Source organism: Amphiura filiformis, chromosome 5, assembly GCF_039555335.1.
Source record: "Amphiura filiformis chromosome 5, Afil_fr2py, whole genome shotgun sequence".
Taxonomy (NCBI): domain Eukaryota; kingdom Metazoa; phylum Echinodermata; class Ophiuroidea; order Amphilepidida; family Amphiuridae; genus Amphiura; species Amphiura filiformis.
In genome coordinates, this window is record NC_092632.1 from 43,221,341 (window position 1) to 43,246,478 (window position 25,138).

Here is a 25,138-nt window from a genome sequence, read left to right on the forward strand (position 1 = left end):
TCAAGAGGTGCTACGGTCTGGTATTATTAGTGGCTGATTTTAATCATTGCTTTGAATTATTTGAAAACACTCAAACAAACATTTACATGTAAGGAACGAAATTTCATTTATAAAGTACATGTCCATATTTACAAGTCTTAACGTAAATTGTGCTACGTTTTTAATGTTATAACTCAATTACATCAGTTACATTTACAAATCATAAACTTAACACACACCTGTGACGTCAAGCTTTTGTTTTATCGCTCCAGCATTTGCACGAATGGAGCGATGGTTGGCATACTAGGCTTTAAAATATGTAAGCCAACACTAAATATAAAATGTAATTTCAATAGTTTCATTATTTTTTTTATGTTACGCCAATCAAACAATTTTTTGTAGTTTCTACATGAAGGTAAAACAGGGTACAATCAACAGTACTTCCAAGACGACAGGCAAGATTTGCCATCATATTGAGTGAATTAATGAGCTTTAAAAATGGTCACAGGAAAAGGACGACGTAGAGTAAAAAAGTAGTCTTGCACCCTTAAAATTAAAATGATGCTAAAACTAAGATACTTTTTTATTACAATAACAAATGTCATGCATAAGCATATGACATAATATATAACATAATATTAGGACCATTGCAACAAATGCGGTGTCATAATGCGTAGAAATAAATTCTGCTTCAAATGCATATCTCAAATTTGGCATATAACATAATATTTTAACTTTACATTTTCGGCTCTCATAAGCTATGTCAAGATATTTAATGTCATTATGTTTGCTTCTGATTATTTGATTAGTGACACAGATTTGCGATAACCGTGAAAACGTCTTTACGTATTTGTGTATACTTTCCGTTTGTTTTGTTCTCCAAAACGTTTGGTCGCTTAGTTCAGTCTATTTTAAACTTCATTGGTATGAGGTTAACCTATTTATATGTTTACATATCTGTATATTTATGTACAGTTGTCATGGTGATATTGCAAACACAACAGCTGAGAACAAATTTAATTTCATTTCATTGAGACACATTTTATTCGTAAATCGTGTTTTATTCAGAAAAAACCCCGCTTATATGAGAATGATAACATATTTTAAAACGCTTAAGGCACAAATAACAATGTAAACACCTCAAATAAAGAAAATACGCAGTTATGTAACCCGTCCTACACCTGATCTTGTTATTGATAAGGTCGTGTGAAGAATCTTGTTAGCTCCAATCTGATACCAAATTTGCTACCAACACTCTAAATTGACCAAGATTGATACTAGCGTTTGAAAGTTGGTGTTGGTATTTAAGGGCTGGGGTATGAACGTTTGGACAGTATTTATTTTGGGACATTAGAGCACATCAGACATATCTAATTGCATTCTGAATATGAAGAATGTCATTCTGATATCAAATAATTTTGATTTTTTGAAATTCGCAATTTAATACACATTTTATTGCAAATCATTAAAAATTGATATTTTTGATATTTAACAGTACTTGAAGTAAACTTTATAAATCTGATGATTTATACTTAAAGTGTATGTAGGTGAGATGAAAAGCCGACGATCAATTGAAAATTTTGACCTTTCGTATTGAAGATATGGATTTTTTTCCCAAAACACCAAAAAAAATTAGGTCTTTTTGGGAAAAAAATCCATATCTTCAATATGAAAGGTCAAAATTTTCAATTGACCGTCGGCTTTTTCCTCCTGCTACACACACTTTAAGAATATATCATTAGATTTATATAATTTACTTCGAGGACTGTTATATATCAAAATTTGTATTATATTGTGATTTAAAAAAATGAAAATTATTTGATATCAGAAAGACATGCTTCGTATTCAGAATGCAATTCGATAGGTCTGAGGTGCTCTCATGTCCCACAAAAAATACTGTCGAAACGCAATAAACGCTCATTTGGGATCCCTTAAAGAATAAACGATAGGAATTTTTATTTTGCCTATCCTCTACCGTGTGATAGACGACAGGCAGGTCCAATATTTTGAGTAGTGGATGCCGGCGCAGCCGGTATCCACTTCTTAGTCAGTTAAATATTATTTTAATAACTGTAAACATTTAAGCAAAAACTAAGTTACCGTCATAAAAACTTCCCTCATTATAAAATGAACGAAACTTGTTTACAACTTCACGTATTCTGTTGCGCGTACTGCTAGTGCGTTCGCGTATTCCGCACTAGTCTACGCATCCAGCGAGATACATACTCGCACCTCTACACGCGTGTTACGCATTATCAAGACGCATGATGACGTGGGGTCGTCTACGGCCTGATAGAGGACACCCGAAATCATGCGATTGTCCAATCAGAAATGTATCTACGAACTAGACCACTCCCATTGACTAAGAATATTAAATCACAAACATCATATACATGTTTGGCCTTTAACATATGTTGGATCTCCAGAAGGCCTTTGATACAGCAAACCATACCAACACAAGTTATCCTTATCCTCGTCTTATAAGATGTGTTATTTCGCAGTGCAGTATCAGGGCTCCCATTTAACCCAATTTCGCCTATGCTACATGATTACATCACTAATATACAATTAAAATGAATCCTAATTGTAAGCAAATGACCCTGTTGACCATTTACCCTTACATATTTGGAACCGTATGCGGGATTTTGTAAATGTAAGAATAAAATGAGCCTCGAGTAAATTGAAAATGATAATAAAAAACATTCTTTTGCTGTGATTTAAAAGGCCCGCCTTTTTGAGTGATTTGGCAGTGTCCCTAGTCTATTGATTTTATGTTAATGCTATTACGTAATCAAGTTTATGTTAACATTTACACAAGTGGTTTAAAAGACAAAAGTTCAGTTTTAGGTTTCATAACAGTTCAATATATGGGGTCAAAGGTCAACTTTCATTACATACTGACCGGCACTTTATGATTGAAAGACACTGAAAGATTTGAATATCATTTTGCAAGGTTATACAGCACATAGCTCAAAATGTAATTATTGTTATTATGATCAAGCTAAAACATTATTCCATGTTGCATTTCGTTTACTCTTAGTGATATTGCTTTGTGTTATTTTTATGTTTTATGATATCGTATTTTCGGTTATGTTGACATATTATTATTGTAAGTAGAAGCCTATGGGTTGTACTTGAATATCTTGCACAGCAACGTAAGATGGTTGTGTCACTGCGTACAACACTGCTCGTCCAATATCATCGGGCGTCAACATTTTCACATCACTGATGTTAGGGTATTTCTTCTCAAAGAGATCCATCGCCTGTAATCAAATGATAAGCATAATAAATCTCATATGATTACAGTTACTTTTTGACTTACTATTGATAAAAGACTATCCCTTAACAATGATTTAAACCTTAAAAGGATTGGAACTTTGTGTTACTCTTTTCCATCGTCGTGACGTGTCCACAAATGGTAATATGAACATTTTAACTGCTCAGTGGTTAAGTGCAATAGCTGGCCTGTGAACAGTTGGCAATTTTATATACACGTTATATTGTACTCATCTACACATGGCAGCTATAATTGCACTTACCCACTTCTGGTACTGAGCAGTTATCTCTGTGTGTACTTAAATTGTCAGGAACTGTGAAAATGGCTTACTTCTTGATCAACGACTTTGTCGAATAAATCGGTATCTACATATCCAGGTTGTATATTGGTAACACGGACTTCTGTTCCTTCCAACTCAAGACGAAGGCACTTAGACATGCCTTCTACAAAATGCTTGGTTCCAGTGTATATAGCACCTCCTGCCATTGGCTAAAGAAGTGAAAGTCATGTAGAACGATTTAAAACTCATTCACATGAAGATACAAATTTCGAACAAGCAAAAATAAGTTGAAAACTAACAAAATAGTGATCGTGTCCAGTCAACTTTTAAAGAATAGACCGACCATTTTTTTTCAATAAGAAAGGAGGACTTTGTTTCCGGTTATCACACGCCAGGGGCATGAGCCCCAACTTGAAAAAAAAACCCCAATGCTCTCTCGCTGACTACACCACGACGAATGGGACGCAACATACCTAGTGAATTTTGATTTATTTTACTTGTTACTTTGTCCTGCATGTTATGGAGGACTCGGAACACCAACACAGCGGTAACCAACATCTATCAAGCGTTTACTTACCGCTCTCCCATTGTCTGAGGACATGTTGACTATGTGACCTTTGCCCCTAGCAACCATCCCTGGAAGCACAGCACCGATACCATTGCACACTCCCTTAAAAAGTTGTCAAACATTAAGAAATAAAGGAAGTATAAATAACTATCACGCACATATCCTCTATACATTCACACATGTTAACGGCTTTCTCTAATGCCACCTCTAGGGCCAAGTGAACAGCTCTTTTCAGAGCCACCTATTGAATATATCGGCATCAGAAGAGAAAAGTCGTAATTTCTACGGTACATGGGAAATCTACTTTTCAAAACCACCATTTCTTGAGCATATCAACATGATCAAGGACAAAATCGACAAAGCTCTTCAAAGATCAGCGGTGGATCAGGATCAGTGGTCAGCCACTGAGTACCGTAGGGGCAGTCTACACGCAGTTCTCCCAAATGTTTTGTCAATTCTTTTTAAGTCCACGGCGAAATCGTTGATATCGACCTTCCATTTTTAAAATCTAGAGTTGACCAGATGAGCTAATCATTGCACAAATCAAAATCGCAATAGACATGATAGAGGTTATCCACTTCACTCATGTGTGACTTCCCGTAGTATTCCTCATTCAAACTATTCAATTACATTACGATTCAACGCCTTTGAAATCCATTTTAAATATACAGCGGATTTGGTCACTTACTTTGCAATTTACATCTATTTGTCTTTCCCATTCATCTTCTTTGACGTTCTTCATCAATGTATATGTAAAGGCACCTGCATTATTAACCATGATGTCCACATGACCAAAGGTACTCTCTGCTTTCGTTATAAGATCTTTCACCTTGACAACCAGAGGAAAAATTGCATCCTAGTATTTCACATTGATAATAACGTGTTGATTCTGTTAAATTTATGCATTTTTCGAGTAGGATCCTATCATAACAAAATTGGTTACGGTGATTCGAGACTCGGATTTGAAAACTCGACACGATGTGGTTTTTGGTCCATGTTTTTGGACACTTGAACTTGCAATTCCTTGTTTTGCGCCATGAGATCGATGATTCTACGCAATGATGCTTGTTGTGACGATCTTGCCCTTTTCGGCCGGAATAGAGCATCATAAATATAAAAGTATATAAATAATATTTTGGTGAATGAGTTAATGTCAAACAACAAATCATTGAACTCCTTGACCTTATAAATAGGCTATTAAGGTATGGACATTTTTTGTTTTTGCTATAGCCCCCGAATGAAATGTATTTAATTATGTTTGTACTCACTCAGGTAGCATTGTGTGTGAATTTTACATCCGAACTAAGTGCTATTCTTTTTATTGGCATTTTAGTGTCTAAAATGGCCCAAAATAAAGGGGTTTTTTGCCGTCCATTTCTAATCGTCACCCCCATAGACTTTACATGTAAAATAAAAAGGCTCATAAAAATTTAATAGCATTTTTAATAGTTCGGATGTAAAATTCACACAAAATGCTTTTTGAGTGATTACAAAGATAATTAAATACTTTTCATTCGGGGGCTATGTGGAATTATTTTTAATGTATTCCTTGTACAATGACATTCTACAATAAAATGTCCATTGGAAACAAAGGTGTATATGATAAGAATAAACAAAATAAGCAGTCGATTAGAATAAGATATTACTCACCTGTTGCCTGACCGTAACATCTGTTTTAACAACAATTGCTTGCCCATTATCTTTTTCTATCAATTGTTTTACTTCCTCCAATCTGTCTTCTCTCCTAGCTGCCAATACGACAGAAGCTCCAGCTTCAGCTAATCGAAGAGCAATGCCCTTCCCGATGCCACTTGAAGAACCGGTAACAACGGCAACTTTGCCCTCCAATGGTTTGTCTGCAAAACAAAGTAATTGAAAGGACCACTTGAAACGCGTCACCTCCAAAGTGGGAGTGCCCCCGGATTATACTCCAGTATGGCTTACCTTATTCGCCGTAGAAATGACGTAATTAATCGGATTAACTACCATAGCAATAGATGAATACAATTATTTTGAATATATCGCCCTGCACTACAACGTTCACGCGGTACCTATGCATTGAACCATATGTCGCACCCAGAGGATGATTTAAGTACTACCCAACACCCCATGCACTGGGTTAACTGTGCAGCAGGTCAGCAGTGTGAGTAACATGACACCACTGCTATGCTGCATAGAAGTGCATGGTTAATTTGATTTGTACAGTTATATTTACATTCAAAACGCTATGAATATGCTGGTCGATTTCACATTTTATGTTATCTACAGAAGGTGTGAATTATCCTTTAAACACACATCACTTTTGTTCTGAAATCGACCGAGTAATAATGACACACACACAATTTTAAAACAACATCTTTTGCACAGAATTCAATGGAACTTGAAAAGTAAATTGGCAGTTGAAACTCTAGCGATAACACTTTTGCAGTGCATGATGGGGCTTCTTTAAATCATCCTCTGACTCGCACCTGTAAGATCAGTATTTTTGAAAAGAGCGGTATGTATTCAATCTATGTTTGCTGACATACACAGGTGATTAGTGCAATCTGCTTGTAGTGTAGGGCGATCTATTCAGATCACGGTGGTCGTCGTTTGATATGGAAGATAATCCGATTATTACGTCACTCGTCACTTCTACGGCGAATTGGTTGCATTTTAACTATACATTGAAAATGTCCTAATCTTAAATGTTGGTGGACCATGTATTTTCCATTGTATATGGAAAGGTTTATATACAAAACGATTCTCTTATAAACCATCTATGCAGTTTCCACCTCGATAAACCTGAGCACACATTTTCGTCCAAGAGCTTCCAAGCAAGCAATGAATTGGCTGTACAACAGTCTTTGATTACACTACACGGTTGCGTGCATAGCATCGTAAGAGCTGTGTGAGCTTCTAGCTGGAAAACAGGCCTTGTGATTGTTTTTTATCCAAACCTCAAATGTTCCCTTCATCCAATCCGAATTCTTTTGATATCGAACGAAAGCTAATACTTCCCTCTAAAAACACTTTTTCTCATTAGGTCAACAGATACCACGCAATTCAATGTTTATAACAAGTCGAATGTGGTAAATCTGTTGAAAACGACCTATCCCAGCACAAATTTTGACCAAAATGTAGGTTTTAAAAGCCAAAACCTCAAGTGTTCCTTACAATATTTCAAATTTTATGTTAGGCCAAATAAAAAATAAAACATGTTTCACGTCCCCTCCTTCCTTTTTTGAGGTTTCTTCAATTTTATTTTTATTTTTTGAAATTCAGTTATAACAAAAACTATGTCTAGGAAGTAGAAGTGCTTTCTATAGCCTTGTTAATATACAAGAAACACTTTTATAAGGTTTTGTGATAGTTAGAGGGGCCTATCTCTCAGAACAACAAATAAAAAGAGGCCTCCTCCTCTTTCCAGGCATTATTGTATACGCTAAAATATCTCTAGGCCTAATTATGGGTATTTACACCGATTTTGCGATAAAAAATAAAAAATAAAAAGCCCCCTCTTCCTCCTTTTTTTCAAAAACCCGGACGTGAAACATCTTTTTTATTTTATTTGGCCTTATTAAATGAAAGAGTACACTTATATTGTTCATATACTAGCCTCATTAGAATGAGCAACAGCCAATTCTCTTTAAATTGCAAATCTTGTGCAAGTAGTTACTATTTTCGCCTGTTTTGTCATACGGTTTAAATTCAATGAAGGTTGACTTCGACTATGCCATAGTCGAATTTTGAGAAGTTTAGAAATAGGCCTATGTTAAGGGTTTTCCGTCGTCACCCGATTCGACTCGACTATTGCGTCTCTTTCAACGCGTGCGTACTCCGCGTCGTGCTCGGCGTTGCGTTGCAGACATCGCAGAGAACGATGCGTGTTGTGCGTGTCAATGCTATTTTGCGCACCTGGCGATAACCAGGGCCACAAAATAAAGAAAACAATGTTTGCTGAGCCTGAGCGCAAGAAAAGTGGCCGCTTAAATATAACATGTAGGCCTACAAACCAAATTTTGCCAGCCTGCTTCCACTGATAACGGACCTGGACCCCTCCCCTAAAGTAGGCTTACGACAGTAGGGTCCAATGGTATGAAGTTATAGGCCTACCCAACAAACACAGAATCAAGGTGTTTTTTTAAACATTAGGCCTAAGCGAGTGTTGGATAAATTGGTTTATTCGTTTTAATAATATTTTGGCCTAAATGTTAGGTAACCACTACCGGTATATTATAGGCCTATTATTAAAGGTTATACGGTTGTAGAACGTTTCATAATGAAACGCACCACACGGCAAGTTTATAATCCAACATTTAAATCTTTAAAGCATTTTGTGTTATTGGGTAAAGACCTAGGCCTACTACGTGCACTGAATTCATAATGCATGCGATATAGACAACACCATCAAAACTATTCAATTTCAAAAAAATGTGTCATACATTTACAAAAATAATATCATAGCCTAATAGGCCAAACGTTTTTCTACAACTATAGGCAACCCAGTGTTTAACTTTGCTTTAATTGAACTGCTTTGTGATATGAATCCACCTCGAGATAATTCCGTATTATATAGTTTTTGTGACCAAAAAAATTTTCATCTCGGTAAACGGCACTAAGCATGCTAAGTAGGCCTATGCCTATAATAATTGTAGGCCTATTATAGTCAAACACTTCCGGCCATGGTGTCAAACGCTTCGCTTTAACATGTTTAATAAATCCTCTTTTTGGTCGATCGAGTCAGGTGAACATGGTGAAAGCTGAAAATTCCTCACTTTGTGTAACTTACTAACTTGATAACTCTTTGGTCCAATATCTTTGCAGATTGCAGAATGGGAGTCTTTCTTACACCCGTTTATGACCAAAATACACCAAATTAGTAAGAATATTAAGGCATGAAATCTTAATAATCGACATCATTAGAATAATTGTTCCTATTATGGTAATTTCTTAGGTAACTTTTTTTACAGTGAAAACTTTCCTGCGTAAACAGACAATTCCTTTTTTGTGGCCATATGCGTAAACGAACGCTTATCCGGCATCAGATCGCGCGTGTATACCAGCGCGTTGGTACACACCAAAAATATCCATGTACGCAATTAACTACGCATGGTGTCGCAGAAAAATGCATTTTGACCTATTTTGGTCAATTTACGCGAAAACAAGGTCTGGTACCCCCAATTTTTTTTGGCGCGATTTACAGAGCTTTTTATTTTTCATAACATATATAAAAATTAAAAAATTTGATCGATACAATTTTTTTCTAAAACGCAAAAGGTTGTCTATTTTGAGAAAATTGCTGATTTTGCCATTGAAGTGTACAGAGATTTTTGGAAATGTACACCTCTTTTAAAACGGCTGTAGCTCAAAAGTGAGGTCCGGCACCCCTAGTTTTTTTTACTGATTTATTATCTACACATATTAATGTACAATATATGTCAATTAAAAAAAATTTGATCGAATGGTTTAGTTACGACGGTAAACCCTTAATAATCTCGATATTAATATGTAATAAATAGTCTCAATAGGCATTCTAAGTGGTTCCTGTCCTGCCTTAGCTTCCTGCACAATAATAATTGTTTTAATATTTTTTGAAAGAGGGCTCCCTTCATGCCTACCAGTGATTTTCCAGCAGTCTGTTTTATTTTGGAGAATTGCTCACGTAAAATCCACTTGGGTATCAAGCTAACAGAGAGTGTACGGTGACTGAACAGATCAGGAAAATCTATCAATTGTGCACACAATCGGAGTTTTAAATGCAAAGGTAATACTGAGTAACTGTGGGACGGTACATGTAGGCCTATGCACAATGGCAAGTAGATTACGGTGAAGTCTAAGGTTGACTTTGCTATAAAGTAACGCTTACAAATTATTGATATGACATAGCGTAAGTTTTAATCAATTTCAGTATAAATTGATATGTAATTCATTAAAATCGCTAAAAAGTTGGCCCACAGACATAGATATGATATTAGTAGTTAGGGGCTGTGCAATAATTATCAGCCCCCCCGGGGGGGGGGGTAAAATTTCCCTCTCGGCTAGCCAAAAATCGCTTGCCGCCCCATCGGCCTGCCAAAAATTGCTTGCCCCCCCTTGAACATGCCAAATTTTTGGGATCCCAAATTCCAAACTTTAAATGGTCTAGATGTATGTTGCGAGCGCAGCGAGCAGGAAAATTTGCATATTTAAGTGTTTCCGTACCGTTTTCCTAAGCCTTTTTAAAGCATTTTATTAAAAAGGTGCCCCGTGAATGCGTGCCAAAATCGCTTGCCCCCCCTCTCGGCTTGCCAAAATTGCTTGCCCCCCCCTTTCGTCTCGCCAAAATTTCTTGCCCCCCAATTTTACCCTCCCCAGGGCTCATAATTATTGAACAGCCCCTTAAGCCCTTAGCTACAGTTACGTAGTTAACCCCTTAATTAAATATTAATTTAATTTAATATATGCGTTGTCCAGACATTTGTTGTTCATTCATTACTTTCACCTTGACCTTGACATTTCCACGATCTAGCTTTACCGTGTACTCGACGAGGGGTCGCGACGGAATAAAATAAATTGTATAGTTCCTCACTGAGCTATTCTGTACTACAAGCTACTACATGTATTGCTTTCAGGAGAAGTATAGAATATACAGCTCCATTTGTAATATTTTTCTTAGAGCTTATTTGTTTTTGACTTGATCGACAATCCTTTTTGGATGGTACAACTACAATATTTGCTCTAGCCCGGGCTCTAGCAGCTTCTAGCCTTTTGGGTATTAACGAGAAAGGACTAACTGTTTCCAGGTCTCTACTGCAGACATTAATATAGGCCTAAAAAGTTGCAGTAATTATCATATGACAACGTCTCCTGGTAACATTTTTCACAAACACGGAATCTAACAAAAAATCTTACCTGTTTTGGTAGCCATTTTAAGGATTTGTTGACCAGATAACTCGTTTTCTCAAATCAGCTCGGGTCGGGAATGGTAAATCTATTGTTTCCGTCGACACAGCATGCAACACGTACCGAGCGGCAAGCCGGTACGGGTCATTGTCATCATGATAATGATCACAATCCCGGTTTTCGTGTTTTTTTCCCGAATTGGCTAATATAAGCAGCAAGGGAGCCCAATAATTGGACCCTTCTATACTGGCCCCAATATATATGAAGCAATTATATATGTGAAGCTGGCACGGCAAGAGTGTTTGCCTTTTTTTTAGCTGGTTTCATTATCTTGTATAAGGGGTGGTGAATTATAGGGGAGGGGGCGACGATTTTTTGGCAGGCCAAGGGGGGGGGGGGGCAAGCATTTTTGGCATGGTTTTCAGTTTTCGTAAGTCTATTGTTCAGATACGAAAACGCAAGGGATAAAGGAAGTTTACTGTAACCTGACTTCATTGTTAACTTTGAAGTACCAATCAGCTTATTTCAAATAGAGGTGGATGGCTGTGTCAATAAAGGCTGGAGAGATCAGATTATGGAACACCGGTGTTTTTGATGGTCTAGCGCCCTCTCCTCTTTGACATTGTTAATAAATTGATTCACATTAATATGACAAAATGCCAATCCCAATGAAAAGGTCCACTTTTTTCTGTAAAAACGTTGAAAATAAGCCATTAAATCACGCTTATGAGCCTGTCGCACCCTAATACATCCTGGTTACGGCCCTCTCGTATCAAAGTCTATCTCCTTATTTTGATTCTCCTCTCCCCTCCGAATGATCAGTCTCCCCACTCCCTCCCAGTCCCTTCTATCTCCTATCGAGTTCTTCTCTTTCTAGTCTTTCCGTCTCTCCCTCTCCCTTCCTCGCCCCCTCCCACTCGTTCAATCTCAAGTATCCCCCTCCGTCATGACTGAAAATAAGCTCTGCAAAAATAAACATTTAAAATAAACCAGAGTCTTGCCCAACCAATTATCAGATTAGCTTGCCATTGTTACGAATGAATAGAATAACTTATCTTTGCTCCAATGCAATTCTTTACCTAGCTGGGGGGTTTACACCCCCAGCTAGGTACTGTAATGCTCTCCGATTCTTCTTTCTTTACCTAGCTGGGGGGTTTACAACCCCCCAAGCTAGGTACTGTTTTGCTATCCGTTCTTTACCTAGCTGGGGGGTTTCCAACCCCCCGAGCTAGGTACTGTTTTGCTATCGGATCTTTCTTACCTAGCCGGGACTGCGGCTAGGTCTTGAAATGCTATCGGTCGGTTTTTCTGGCAACAAATATACACATTTTTGCTCCAGCTCGGACATGCTTTGACCGATTTTGACCTAACCTGGTCACAATCATCATTGACTACGACTATACATGTCACATTACTTTTAATGGGTTAAAGGTCACAGAGGGGTCAAATGAGCCAAAAATGTGATTTGAGCTAAAAATGCTTTTCTTCCTACATAAAACATCCTACAATAACGTCACTTGCACATAAGGATCGGCTATATCCTGTGTCTATAGGGTTAACACAGAATTGGGGTCAAAGGTCATTAAGGGGGAATTTCCGGTATAAAACCAAATATCTTCAAAATGCTTCTTCTGCCACAAGTTACATAGTACGATGACGTCACTTCCACATATGCATCGGCTATATCTAGTGCCTATAGGGTGTTCACAGAATTGGGGTCAAAGGTCATTAAGGGGTCATTTCCGGTCCGAGTCTAAAAAAGCTTTTAAAAATTGTATCTGCTACATGCAACATAGTACGTTGATGCCATCTGCACTGACAGCATGGTCATTACCCATTGCTTGGAGTCAAGGGTTAAATTTTGAAATAGCCACAATATTTGAAGTAATTTATCCGTTTTACCTACAAATTTTTAGAAAAAGCACACCTTGTAGATATGTTCCTCCGATTTTACGAAACTAAAAATAAGTGGGACATACTGTAATAATTGGGTAATCCATCATTTTGCCTGTCAATTAGTGCCTGTCAATCATGAGATAAAATACTTGAGTAGCAGGGCACTCGAGAATCGTGACGCGTGAGAGATTAAGGTGGCGATTGGTACACAGTAATTATTTGGAATTTTAAAGAGGGAGGGAGAGATTATGTGAAACGGAGTGGGTGGGGTGGGGGCAGTAAGAGAGGAACTGGAGAGGTAAGGGGGAGAGAAAAATGGCGGGAGGGTGAGAGAAAGAAGGAATAAGGTAGAGCCTATTATGGTTATGATGATGATGATGATGATGATGATATGATGATGATAGGCCTATGATGATGATGATGATGATGAATCATCATCATCATCATCATCATCATCATCATCATAAGGTAGAACCGATCTCATCATCATCATCATCATCATCATCATCATCATATCATCACCATCATCATCATCATCATCATCATCATCATCATCATCATCATCATCATCATCATCATCATCATCATGATAGGGAATGATGACGACCATGATGATCATGCATGATGATACATGTGCTACATGTATACATATTAATGTTTAGCGTTCAATTTCCAATTTTATCAACTTTTCCTAGACCATGACATAAACCAGAATCGAGACATACAATAATTGGAAAGCGATACCGTCTGGGTGACGTGCCATATCATGTGAGCAGTCATGTAAACATACACGCACTGCACTTTTAGATTCACCGCCTGCGTGTGCTGATCATCAGAGGTGAAGTTTATGATGTTGTTTCTTTGCAAATTCCCAATGTTTTTCGCGTCCAAATGTATTGGGAACTTTCATAATGATTGCATATTATCATTTTAGAAGAAAAAAAGAAAAATCTAAAAATTGAAAAAGATCGTACATTAAGGCTTTAAGAGAGGGGGAAGGGGAGAAATGATGGAAAGGGGAGTGGTGGAGGGAAGTAATAGATAAACTTGGAAGGTAAGGGGGAGACACAAATGGGGGGAGGGTAAGAAAAAGGAGTAAGGTAGAGAGGGGGGTTTTAAAGTTACCCAGCAAAAGTCGCAATTTTATTTTAATAAACCTGAATACAATAAAGAGCAATTATTTGGAATATAAGAGGGAGAGGGGAAGGAGAGATTAAGAAGGCGATTAGTACAAAACAGTAATTATTTGGAATTTAAGAGAGGGAGGAGAGATCATGAGAAACGGAGGGGTGGGGTGGGGGAAGTAATAGAGGAACTTGGGAGAGGGAGACAAATGGCGGGAGGGTGAGAGAAAGAAGGAGTAAGGGAGAAAGAGGGTATCTTTAAATTACCCAGGGAAAATTCGCATAATCTAATAAACCTTATAAATACAATAAAGACTAATTATTTGGAATTATAGAGAGGGAGAGAGGGGGAAGGAGAGATTAAGGTGGCGATTAGTACAAAACACAGTATTTATTTGGAATTTAAGAGAGGGAGGGAGGGATCATGAGAAACGAAGGGGTGGGGTAGGGGAAGTAATAGAGGAACATGGGAGGGGGAGACAAATGGAGGGAGGGTGAGAGAAAGAAGGACTAAGGGAGTGAGAGAGGATCTTTAAATTACCCAGGAAAAGTCGCATTTTTATGTTAACAAACCTTATCAATACAATAAAGAGTAATTATTTGGAATTTAAGAGAGAGAGGGGAAGCAGAGATTAAGGTGGCGATTGTTACAAAAAAAAGTAATTATTTGGAATTGAAGAGAGGGAGGGAGAAACGGAGGGGTGGTGGGGAAGTAATAAAGGAACTTGGGAGGGGGAGATAAATGGCGGGATGGTGAGAGAAAGAAGGAGTAAGGTAGATGGGGTCTTTAAAGTTACTCAGCAAAAGTCGCATTTTTATTTTAATAATACAATAAAGATTATTTGGGGAAGAAGAGATTAAGATGGCGATTGGTACTAAACAGAGTAATAATAGTATTTGGAGTATTGAGAGGGGGAGATTATGAAAAACGGAGGGGTGGGGTAGGGGAAATAATAGAGGAACTTGGGAGGTAAGGGGAGGGACAGCTGGCGGGAGGATGAGAGAAAGGAGTAAGGTAGAGGGGTGGGGTTGGGGTCTTTAAAGTTACCCAGCAAAAGTCGCATTATTTTAATAAACCTTAATACAATAAAGAGTAATGATTTGAAATTTAAGAGAGAGGAGGGGAGAGGAGAGATTAAGGTGCCGATTGGTACAAAACAGAGTAATTATTTGAAATTTAAGAGAGGGAGGGGAGATCATGAGAAACGGAGGGTTGAGTTGGGGGAAGGAGAGGGGGGGAGAAAGAAGGAGGGATTAAGGTGGTGATACAGGAATGATTATTACGACATTCTAAACATGAAAAACATTATGACCCCAAAGGTCTAGGGGTCAAATGTTAAGTTTAAGATTAAAGGTCAAAGTTTAGCGGTTAAAGGTCAAACTTTAAGACTGGCATTTCCGGCCCCGGCTAGGTCCAGATCTGTAGCCAGATCTAGTTCTTTCTTTCTTTCTTTCTTTCTGGCAATTAATTTCAAAATGCTTCTCCTCCTACATGTTACACCCTACAATTACGTAACTTGCACATATGTATCGGCTATATCCAATGCCCATAGGGTGCAAACAGAATTTGGGTCAAAGGTCATTAAGGGGGCATTACCGGTATATAATCAAATACCTTCAAAATGCTTCTTCTGCCACATATTACATACCACAATGACATCACTTACACATGTGCATCGGCTTTACCCAGTGCCCATACCTTGCACACAGAATTGGGGTCAAAGGTCATTAAGGGGGTAAAATCTATTTTGCCTTATCTCGATATCTGTAAAGGGGTGTGGGGCTCACACTCAGTGACAACAAATCTCATGACCAGGGGAACATTTTACATGGGTCAGGTCAAAGGTCATGCAGAGGTCAAATTTTAGAAATGCATTTTCTGGACATCTGTAAGGGGTACAGTGCTCAAACTCCGTGACAACAAACTTAATGACCAGGGGAATATTTTGGAACACTTTGCAGGGGTCATGTCAAAGGTTAACTGGGGTCAAATAATATAATTTCATTTTCTGGATATCTGTATGGGGTATGGGGCTCAAACTCAGTGACAACAAATCTCATGAACATGGGAACAGTTTGAAGGGGTCAGGTCAAAGGTCATGCAGAGGTCAAATTTTAGAAATGCATTTTCTGGACATCTGTAAGGGGTACTGGGCTCAAACTCTGTGATAACAAACTTACTGACCAGGGGAACACTTTGGAATGCTGTACAGGGGTCAGATCAAAGGTCATCTGGGTCAAATCATAGAATTTAATTTTTTTGGGCATCTGTATAAGTCGTATGGGACTCAAACTCGGTGACAACAAACCTCATGACCAGGGAAACATTTTTGGAACATTTTGCAGGGGTCAGATACCTCCAAATCACCAACATGCCCCAGCTAGGTTTGTGGTCTATGACCACCATTTGCCACTAGTTCTTTCTTCTTCTTTCTGGCAATAAATTTCAAAATGCTTCTCCTCCTACATGTTACACCCTACAATTACGTAACTTGCACATATGTATTGGCTATATCCAGTGCCCATAGGGTCTAAACAGAATTGGGGTAAATGGTCATTAAGGGGCATTTCCTGTATTTAACCAAATACCTTCAAAATGCTTCTTCTGCCACATATTATATAGTACAATGATGTCATTTGCATATATGCATCGGCTATACCCCACACCTAGAACTTGCATACAGAATTGGGGTCAAAGGTCATTAAAGGGGAAAAATCTTACAATTGCATTAGCTGGACATCTGTAAGGGGTATGGGGCTCAAACTCGGTGACAACAAATCTCATGACCAGGGGAATCATTTGCACGAGTCAGGTCAAAGGTCATGCAGAGGTCAAATTTTAGAAATGAATTTCCTGGACATCTGTAAGGGGTATGGGGCTCAGACTTGGTGACAACAAACTTAATGATCAGGGGGACATTTTGGAACACTTTTGCAGGGGTCAGGTCAAAGGTTATCTGGGGTCAAATCTTCTAATTTTATTTTCTGGATATCTCTAAGGGGTGTGGGCCCAAACTCTGTGACAACAAAACTCATGATCAGGGGAACATTTTGCAGGGGTCAGGTCAAAGGTCATGCAGAGGTCAAATCTTATAAATGTATTTTATGGACATCTGTAAGGGGTACGGGGCTCAAACCTGATGACCAGGGGAACATATTTGGAAAATTTTGCAGGGGTCAGGTCAAAGGTCATCTGGGGTCAAATCTCAAAATTGCATTTTCTAGACATCTGTAAGGAATACGGGACTCAAACTCGGTGACAACAAACCTCATGACCAGGGAAACATTTCGCAGGGGTCAGATACCTCCACAACACCAACATGCCCCAGCTAGGTTTGTGGTCTATGACCACCATTTGCCACTAGTTCTTCTTCTTCTTCTTCTTCTTCTGGCAACAAACTTCAAAATGCTTCTCCTCCTACATGTTACACCCTACAATTACGTAACTTGCACATATGTATCGCCTATATCCAGTGCCCATATGGTGCAAACAGAATTGGGATCAAACGTCATTAAAGGGGCATTTTCGGTATATAACCAAATATCTTCAAAATGCTTCTTCTGCCACATATTACATAGCACAATGACGTCACTTACACATGTGCATCGGCTTTACCCAGTGCCCATACCTTGCACACAGAATTGGGGTCAAAGGTCATTAAGGGGGTAAAATCTTAAAATTGCATTATCTGGACATCTGTAAGGAGTATGGGGCTCAAACTCGATACAATAAATCTCATGACCAGGGGAACATTTTGCGGGGGTCAGGTCAAAGGTCATGCAGAGGTCAACTTTAGAAACGCATTTCCTGGACATCTGTAAGGGGTACGGGGCTCAAACTTGGTGACAACAAACTTAATGATCAGGGGAACATGTTGGAACACTTTGCAGGGGTCAGGTCAAAGGTTATCTGGGGTCAAATCTTAATAACTTCATTTTCTGGATATCTGCAAGGGGTATGGGGCTCAAACTCAGTGACAACAAATCTCATGACCAGGGGAACATTTTGCAGGGGTCAGGTCAAAGGTCATGTAGAGGTCAAATTTTCTAAATGCATTTTCTGGACATCTATTAGAGGTATGGGGCTCAAACTCCACAACAACAAACTTACTGACCTGGGGAACATTTTGGAACACTGTGCAAGGGTCATGTCAAAGGTCATCTGGGGTCAAATCGTAGAATTTCATTTTCTGGATATCTGTAAGAGGTACGGGGCTCAAACATGGTGACAACAAACCTCAAGACCAGGGGAACATTATGGAACATCATGCATAGATCAGGTCAAAGGTCATCTGGGGTCAAATCTTAGAATCGAATTTTTTGGACATCTGTTAGGAGTATGGGACTCAAACTCGGTGAAAACAAACCCCATGACCAGGGGAGCATTTTTGGAACATTTTGTAGGGGTCAGATACCTCCACAACACCAACATGCCCCAGCTAGGTTTGTGGTCTATGACCACCATTTGCCACTAGTTTATATTGCATTTCAATTCGCTGTCGTAGTGCACGTTACAATATGACCGTTGCTAGGCCAACTGGATCCCGCTTTCTTTGTTACGAACCACTGATCGAAATGATCACAACACAAAGCGTATGGCATATCAAAATTCGGAACAGGTGTATGAGCTCAGGCTTGGAGCAGTAACCAATGGTTACTAACGTTCACTACGACAGCGAATATAAAACATGATTACCAAATCGCCACTTGTACGCGCCACATTGGGAGGTATTTGGCTATTTCAGACGCTCGTTTGATGGCCAATATGAAAGACTTTTGCTTATAACTTGGCAACATGGTTAGTATATATTTCAATTCTCGACTATTTTTACGAGCCACTCACGCCTATAGAGTCCATATACACCAAACGCAAGTCAATTGAGGTTATCGCGAATTTAGGACTGTAAATTTTAGACTCATCTTTTGTCTAGATTAGCACCAACCCTCTCATCTGAAGGTTTCATGTCATAAATTAACATAACTTACCAAAACGAAAACTGAAATTCACTTGCTTCAAATTATTAGTAACTAACAAAAGGCTAGAATAAAAGATTGGTCACACCTGGGCGGCTACCACTTCAGAATAACAATGACTTACGAAAACAGACACGGATACAGAAACAGAAACTGAAAAGATAAAACGACGGAAGATATAGCAGTCGCTGATAGGATACGTAGCTTATAGAACACGAATAACCTCTATTATATGCTTTCGATTGCTATGTGACTTGTGAATATTCCAGTCACCTTTAAAGCTTCAGTGTAACGTAGTCTTTATGATTTGTATCCATTATGTTGGTGTAATTTTATTGTTTTTATCCTCTGTTTAATAGCACTAAGATGCTTTCTTGTACACCAGCGCCTTTCCCTCTCTTGCTCCCATTTTTGTTCTCGTGAGCAAAGGGGGCTGTAGACTGCGCTGCATACAATTCATACGTTTCCATGCATGAAACCATTTAAAATCTATGACGAAACACATCACATCTCCAGTGACTGCCCTGCCCAGAGAAAAAAGCAGTTTTCTCATGGATATCTGAGCTGTTGAATCAGAGTTTTCCATGGTCAGGTCAGAGAGATTAATTTAGGGAATGATAAATTAAACTGGTCTACTACAGTAGACTAAGGGGGCTGACGATACTATGGTTCCCAAAATATTTCTAAATGCATCAGACCCTATATGGAAATTAGAAGTTTTCAAGGGGCCATAAGGAAGACGCTATATTAAGCCGTCCCTATTGTGTTTGTTTAATGGCATAGACTTATTTTAAGCACGAATTTTTAAATCGCACTGCACGGATTTTAATTCTTTCTGCACAAACGTGACAGGAGGCACGTTAAAATAGCCCCTGTTCCTCATAATCGGAACAGCTTTGTATTATGATGCCATAATGTTAAATATAAAATACACTTTTTGTCCAATCATATTAGAGGATAATTGTCCAATCAACAACGTCAGAGATTGTTTTAAGGCCATCGCACGCCTATCGAGTGCAGGCACACCTGACTGCCCGCTGTCATGTCTGTAACATTTCCAGGAGTGCGATTTGTAGCACGCCTGTTGTTTTCAAAACTCACTCAACCCCTTTAACATCTTCTCCACTTTATATCATCAAAAGGGGGATTTGGTATATGCGCAGCAAGAAAAATGCTGCACAATTATTGTTGTGATTAATTGGGATAACAATAATGTAATAAAACACAGGCAGTTTCCCAACAAAATGGATTTCTTCCATTTTGGGTGTCAAAATTAAATGACTACAAGGTCCACATTCCAGAATACGTCGTATGTTCGAATATAAAACATAAGCTTCGAAGAATATGTAGTTTTGGAGTCAGACATGTAGTCTGCTCAGACATGGACTAGTCCCCGGACAAAAACATATGACCAATGAGCTGGCAATACAATCTAATACGGTTGAGCGTAAGTTAAAATTACATCAATTGTTCAAATGACATATAAAATAGCATATTATTAAACATTATTTAACAGGTTGACCATTTTAGGAATTGGGCTGTCACGGTATCTATTTGTGCGCCACCTAGGAAGAGTAAGTTTGTGTCCATCTCACGGCCATGCATTTTCACCCTTTCTTCAGGGAGCCATTCACGAAAAGAATCGGATTCCACGAGTTTTTGAGCAAATTCAAGGCAAATTTTTTCTCTTCTTTGTGTGAGTCTCTCAAGTGCGCAAGTTTGGAGCGCCTCCTCATAAGAAGACTGTCTGGTCAGACCTAAAATAATTCTACACGCTAGTTTTTGGATGCGTTCAATTGCAAGAGATTCCTCCCTTGTGATACCACCGTGCCATATTGGCACTACATACTCCAACAGTGGCCTAACGTATCCTACATAAACGGATATCATGTCTCTAACGGGAAGGTTGAACCGTTTAAGCGTAGTGAGCATAACCTGCTAGATGCTCGTTTTAATCATCTCTTATGTATATGTGTCCCATTTGATATCAGAGCTGATCTGGATACCTAAGATTTTGACAACATTAACTTCAGCCAGTTGTTGGTTGGCTATAGTAAGAGGAAATAGACTCTCTTGTTATTGTGAAAAACAAACAGTAATATTGACATAGATTTTTTTTGCATTAAGAGACATTTTGTCTGACCAAGTAACAAACCTGTGTAAGTCCTCCTGTATGACACTTTCTTTGCCTATTTGTGAATTTTCTACAATGGTGAGGCCATCAACATCCGGGCATCAACATATTTCAGCGCCATAACATGAGAGTCCTGTGCATTAACTGCATTATTTACCAGACAAAGAAATGATGCAGGACCCACAAGTGTACCCTGTGGGACACCTCCGTTTAACTGCTTAAAGTCAGATGTGACATTTTTGTACCTCACACATTGAGATCTACAAGACAGAATATCACAAATCCAAGGAATCAGTTCAGATCTTGCACCCATTTGGAGCATTTTTGAAATGACAACGTCCACCCTATCATAAGCCTTACTGAAGTCAGTGATCACAATTATTCGGCTTAAATTCTTGGGCTTATCTGCATGTGTGTGAAGGTTATCAAGTAACTTTGCTAGATAATGTGTTGCAGAGCGACCGTTCCTGTTAATACCAAACTTGTTACTGTCAAGAATTGGCTCAATGTCTTACATGCATGAGCCAGTCAGTTATGAATGATTCGGCGGTTTTCGCAAAATAATCCGTGAGCGAGACTGGCCGGAGTTTACCCCAGATTGGATGCGCAGTTTTGGGTATCGGGACTACTATAGCTTTCTTCCACTGGTGGGGCACAATACCGCACTTAAAAGAGGAGTTCAAGATGGTGGCCAAGGGAGAGCTCAACTCATAAGCGAATTCACGTATAATGGATGCCGGTGTATACCATCGGGATCGGGCTTTCTTTGCACCAATCTTACGTAACTTGTTAAACACATCCCATTCATTGATTGTAGGCAATAGAGGTCAGGGTCTGAAGGATAGAAGAGTGTCAAACTGTAAAGGAGTCAAATCCTTGCCTATCGACACAAAGTGGCTATTAATACTGTCAGCAACCATTTTAGGTTTTGACGCGTCAACACCAGGGGGAGGCTGATTCTTAGATTCTAATCTACGATTAGCTTAGGTCGTTTTTTATGACGGATAAAAAATCTGGGGCTGGTACACACCCTTCATAGTGCTGGAGTTCATAGCCATGTAATTGATGAAATAATTCATACTGACTCGAAAATTAAAATAACATCAAAGTCATCTTGAAAGGATAGTTTTGCAGATTTCTTAATTCATCTATAATACATTCCACATTCATTGGGAGCAGCAGTTCTGCATGGTGATTGCAGTTGCGTTCGCAGGTTTTCCCCGACTGTTCGCATATTTTCGCCATAATAGGTAAGCCCCGAATCTCCCCCAATTAGTGCATTTCCCCCGAATTTTAAGTAATAATGCCCCCTTCCCCCCGCCCCCACATTTGCGCACACGCCACTGGGTGATTGGTGACTGGTGTGATCAACCACTTCCAGGGTCTATGGATCACAATACTTTAATACCAAGTCGAGGTCTTATGCCCATTAACATTATTTTTCTCAATTTATACTGCTTCAATATCATCATGGAATATATCATTATAGTAAACAAGGTTTTCTTCAAACAAATGCTCAGCCTCCCCCCTGACATCTAATGATACGTCCCTAAACAAGCAAGACACATGAAGTACTGTTATTTAAAGGTCAAAGTACATACTTCCGTAGAAATGATAGCTCAATGACTTTGCAAAAGATATGGCTATACCAGGCGGGTGACACTTCTCCTGAAGCATGGCAAAATGACCCCTCTATTGTGTTTGTTCATTTGTGTATGGAGAGCCATTATACTAGAAATACCTTTTAAAAGCATTAAAGGGTAGGTCTATTGCAAAACCAACATCATATCATTGGCAAGCTAATATTATGAGGACAATGAAAATGACTCCTTTTTGAGAAAATAAGACGTTTAAAATTGATATTCCGCAAAAACCTACTTAAGCGGTGAGTTCCTTCGAACGAGGCAGATTTGGCCTAGAAAAAAGGTGACGTCATGAAATGAGATGTGCCCGCTTTGAGGAAAGGGACTATTAACGCTCTCAATGGACAGAACGTATACTGTTGTTGTTCACAGAAAAAAACTCCAAATTAAGTATTACAAATTTAATGGTTTTTAAACATAACATATTACTAATATTATAGTAGTAAATTGTGCTATTACAATTCATATGTACCGGTATATCAATATCATGAGAAATATTAAGCCTAAAAATAAATACATAATTTGAGCTTAGAATTTCATCTGAGACTAGCATATAAACCAGGGATATGAGACATGTATCTGATTTCTCTGTATATTGCAATGTTATCGTTTCAGTTGGATGATATATTACAAAGCAAACGCATAGTAACAATTATGTGCGGGCTTTGTTCCGAAATGAGAACAATAGTGTGCATATTGTTATGCAGCATTGTTATGGTAAATAATAGTACAACTCATTGTTGCTAATGTCAGTTTTTTTCTGTGAACAACAACAGTATACGTTCTGTCCATTTTCTCAAAGCGGGCACATCTCATTTCATGTGGTGACGTCACCGTTTTTCTAGGCCAAATCTGACTCGTTCGAAGGAACTCACCGCTTAAGTTGGTTTTTGCGGAATATCAATTTTAAACAACGAGTCATTTTCATTGTACTCATAATAATTATTAGCTTGCCAATGATATCATGTTGTTTTTGCAATAGACCTGCCCTTTAAAACAGGTCATTATGTGCTGACCTATTTCTATTGTATTTGTTCATCTGTGTATCATGGTCGACTGCAGATCCGTCGGATAACGCTTTTTCAATGGGAAATGAACTTTGCTGCTTGGATGATGTCACGATGAGGTTAGCATTTATTCCGTATTGAAAAGCGTGTTCCGACGGATCTGCACCGCTCTCGTATGGAGAGAAGAACGCCATTGAAACTCCATCGGTATTAGGGCGTAGTTCATTGAACTCACCGGATTGTTATTCCAAGTACTTTGATAATACAGATAATATTTACTAATGGGTCGAGGCGATTGCATTGAAACACTTTCAATTATTCATATTTAACAGTTACGTAATCAGTCGATAGTGTGGACACTCTTTACTTGCAAACCATCAAAATTCGTAATCTTTTTGCGTTGGAAAAGAAACCACGTGAATAGAGTGTCCTCTCACGGGTGTGTACTCTGTGGCTATACCAACACACATAATATGATCATGCATGATATAGGCCTACACAAGAAGGAAATTGGCAACTTCAGGATAAATAAATGAGGTAGGTCTATATATTGTTCGCCAAACTAAAGGTAGGTGATCAGATTTTTTTGTATTGTGTTATACCTCACATTAAGGCCTGTACCAAAATATTCCAATTCCCAAGTTTTGAGGTAAATAGTGGTTTTGATATTAGAAGTTAGGGGCTGTGCAATAAATATGTGTACCACCGGGGTGGTGAATTCTCAAAGACTGTGGTCTACCAAAATCGCTTGCCCCCCCCTTTCGACGTGCCAAAAATCTTTGCCCCCCTATCGATGTGCCAAAAACCTTTGCCCCCCCTTTCGACGTGCCAAAAATCTTTGCCCCCCCTTTACACACTAAGATTATGGGGAACCCTAGTTTATAACCTTAACTTGTCTTATCATATAATGCGAGCGTAGCGAGCAGGAAATTTTGCACATTTTAACGTGCTCCTAATGTTTTCCCTACACCTTTTCAGGGCGTATGAGAAACGGTGCCCAAAATATCTGTGCCAAAAATCGCTTGCCCCCCCCTTTCGACCTGCCAAAATCGCTTGACCCCCCCTTTCGACCTTCCAAAAAGTACTGCCCCCCACTTTTGGCCTACCAAAAAATCGTTGCCCCCCCTCTATAATTCACCACCACGGGGGTACACATAGAATGTGTGGTATACCACATTTGGGAATGATGCTATCACTTTTTCATTCATAACATCTAAACGGAATATATTTTGGGCCTAAAATTTCACTGGGATTATGAGAAAAATATGAGCTTTCTTCTGATGGCAAAATCTCCACTTTGATAGAAAAAAGTGGAGGGGATGGGCTCATGAGGCTGTGGATCAGGTCACTCATCTTTCCAAGATCATGTAAATGAGCCCCCCCCCCCCCCTC

The 25,138-nt window shown here is 38.8% G+C and overlaps 2 protein-coding genes across 4 annotated transcripts in view; one reads left to right on the forward strand and one right to left on the reverse strand.

The window, feature by feature from the left end:
• LOC140153174 (uncharacterized oxidoreductase Lmo0432-like) lies at positions 1-11,117 on the reverse strand. The gene is made up of 6 exons (XM_072175843.1): positions 10,978-11,117; positions 5,755-5,960; positions 4,793-4,933; positions 4,114-4,206; positions 3,587-3,745; positions 1-3,242 (listed from the first exon to the last, which is right to left on the reverse strand). Exons 1-6 carry the CDS (start codon positions 10,991-10,993, stop codon positions 3,084-3,086), a joined length of 774 nt encoding a protein of 257 aa, XP_072031944.1. The 5' UTR covers positions 10,994-11,117; the 3' UTR covers positions 1-3,083.
• Positions 9,755-25,138, forward strand: part of LOC140153176 (putative glutathione-specific gamma-glutamylcyclotransferase 2) — a 27,960-nt gene continuing 12,576 nt past the window's right edge. Inside the window, exon 1 of one of the 3 annotated variants that reach the window (XM_072175848.1) lies at positions 9,755-9,850. The gene's annotated coding sequence lies outside the window, so the exon portion shown is untranslated. Of the gene's footprint in view, positions 9,851-9,887; positions 9,974-24,130; positions 24,284-25,138 lie in introns of those variants that run through there. The other 2 variants (XM_072175847.1, XM_072175846.1) reach the window with 2 other exon arrangements.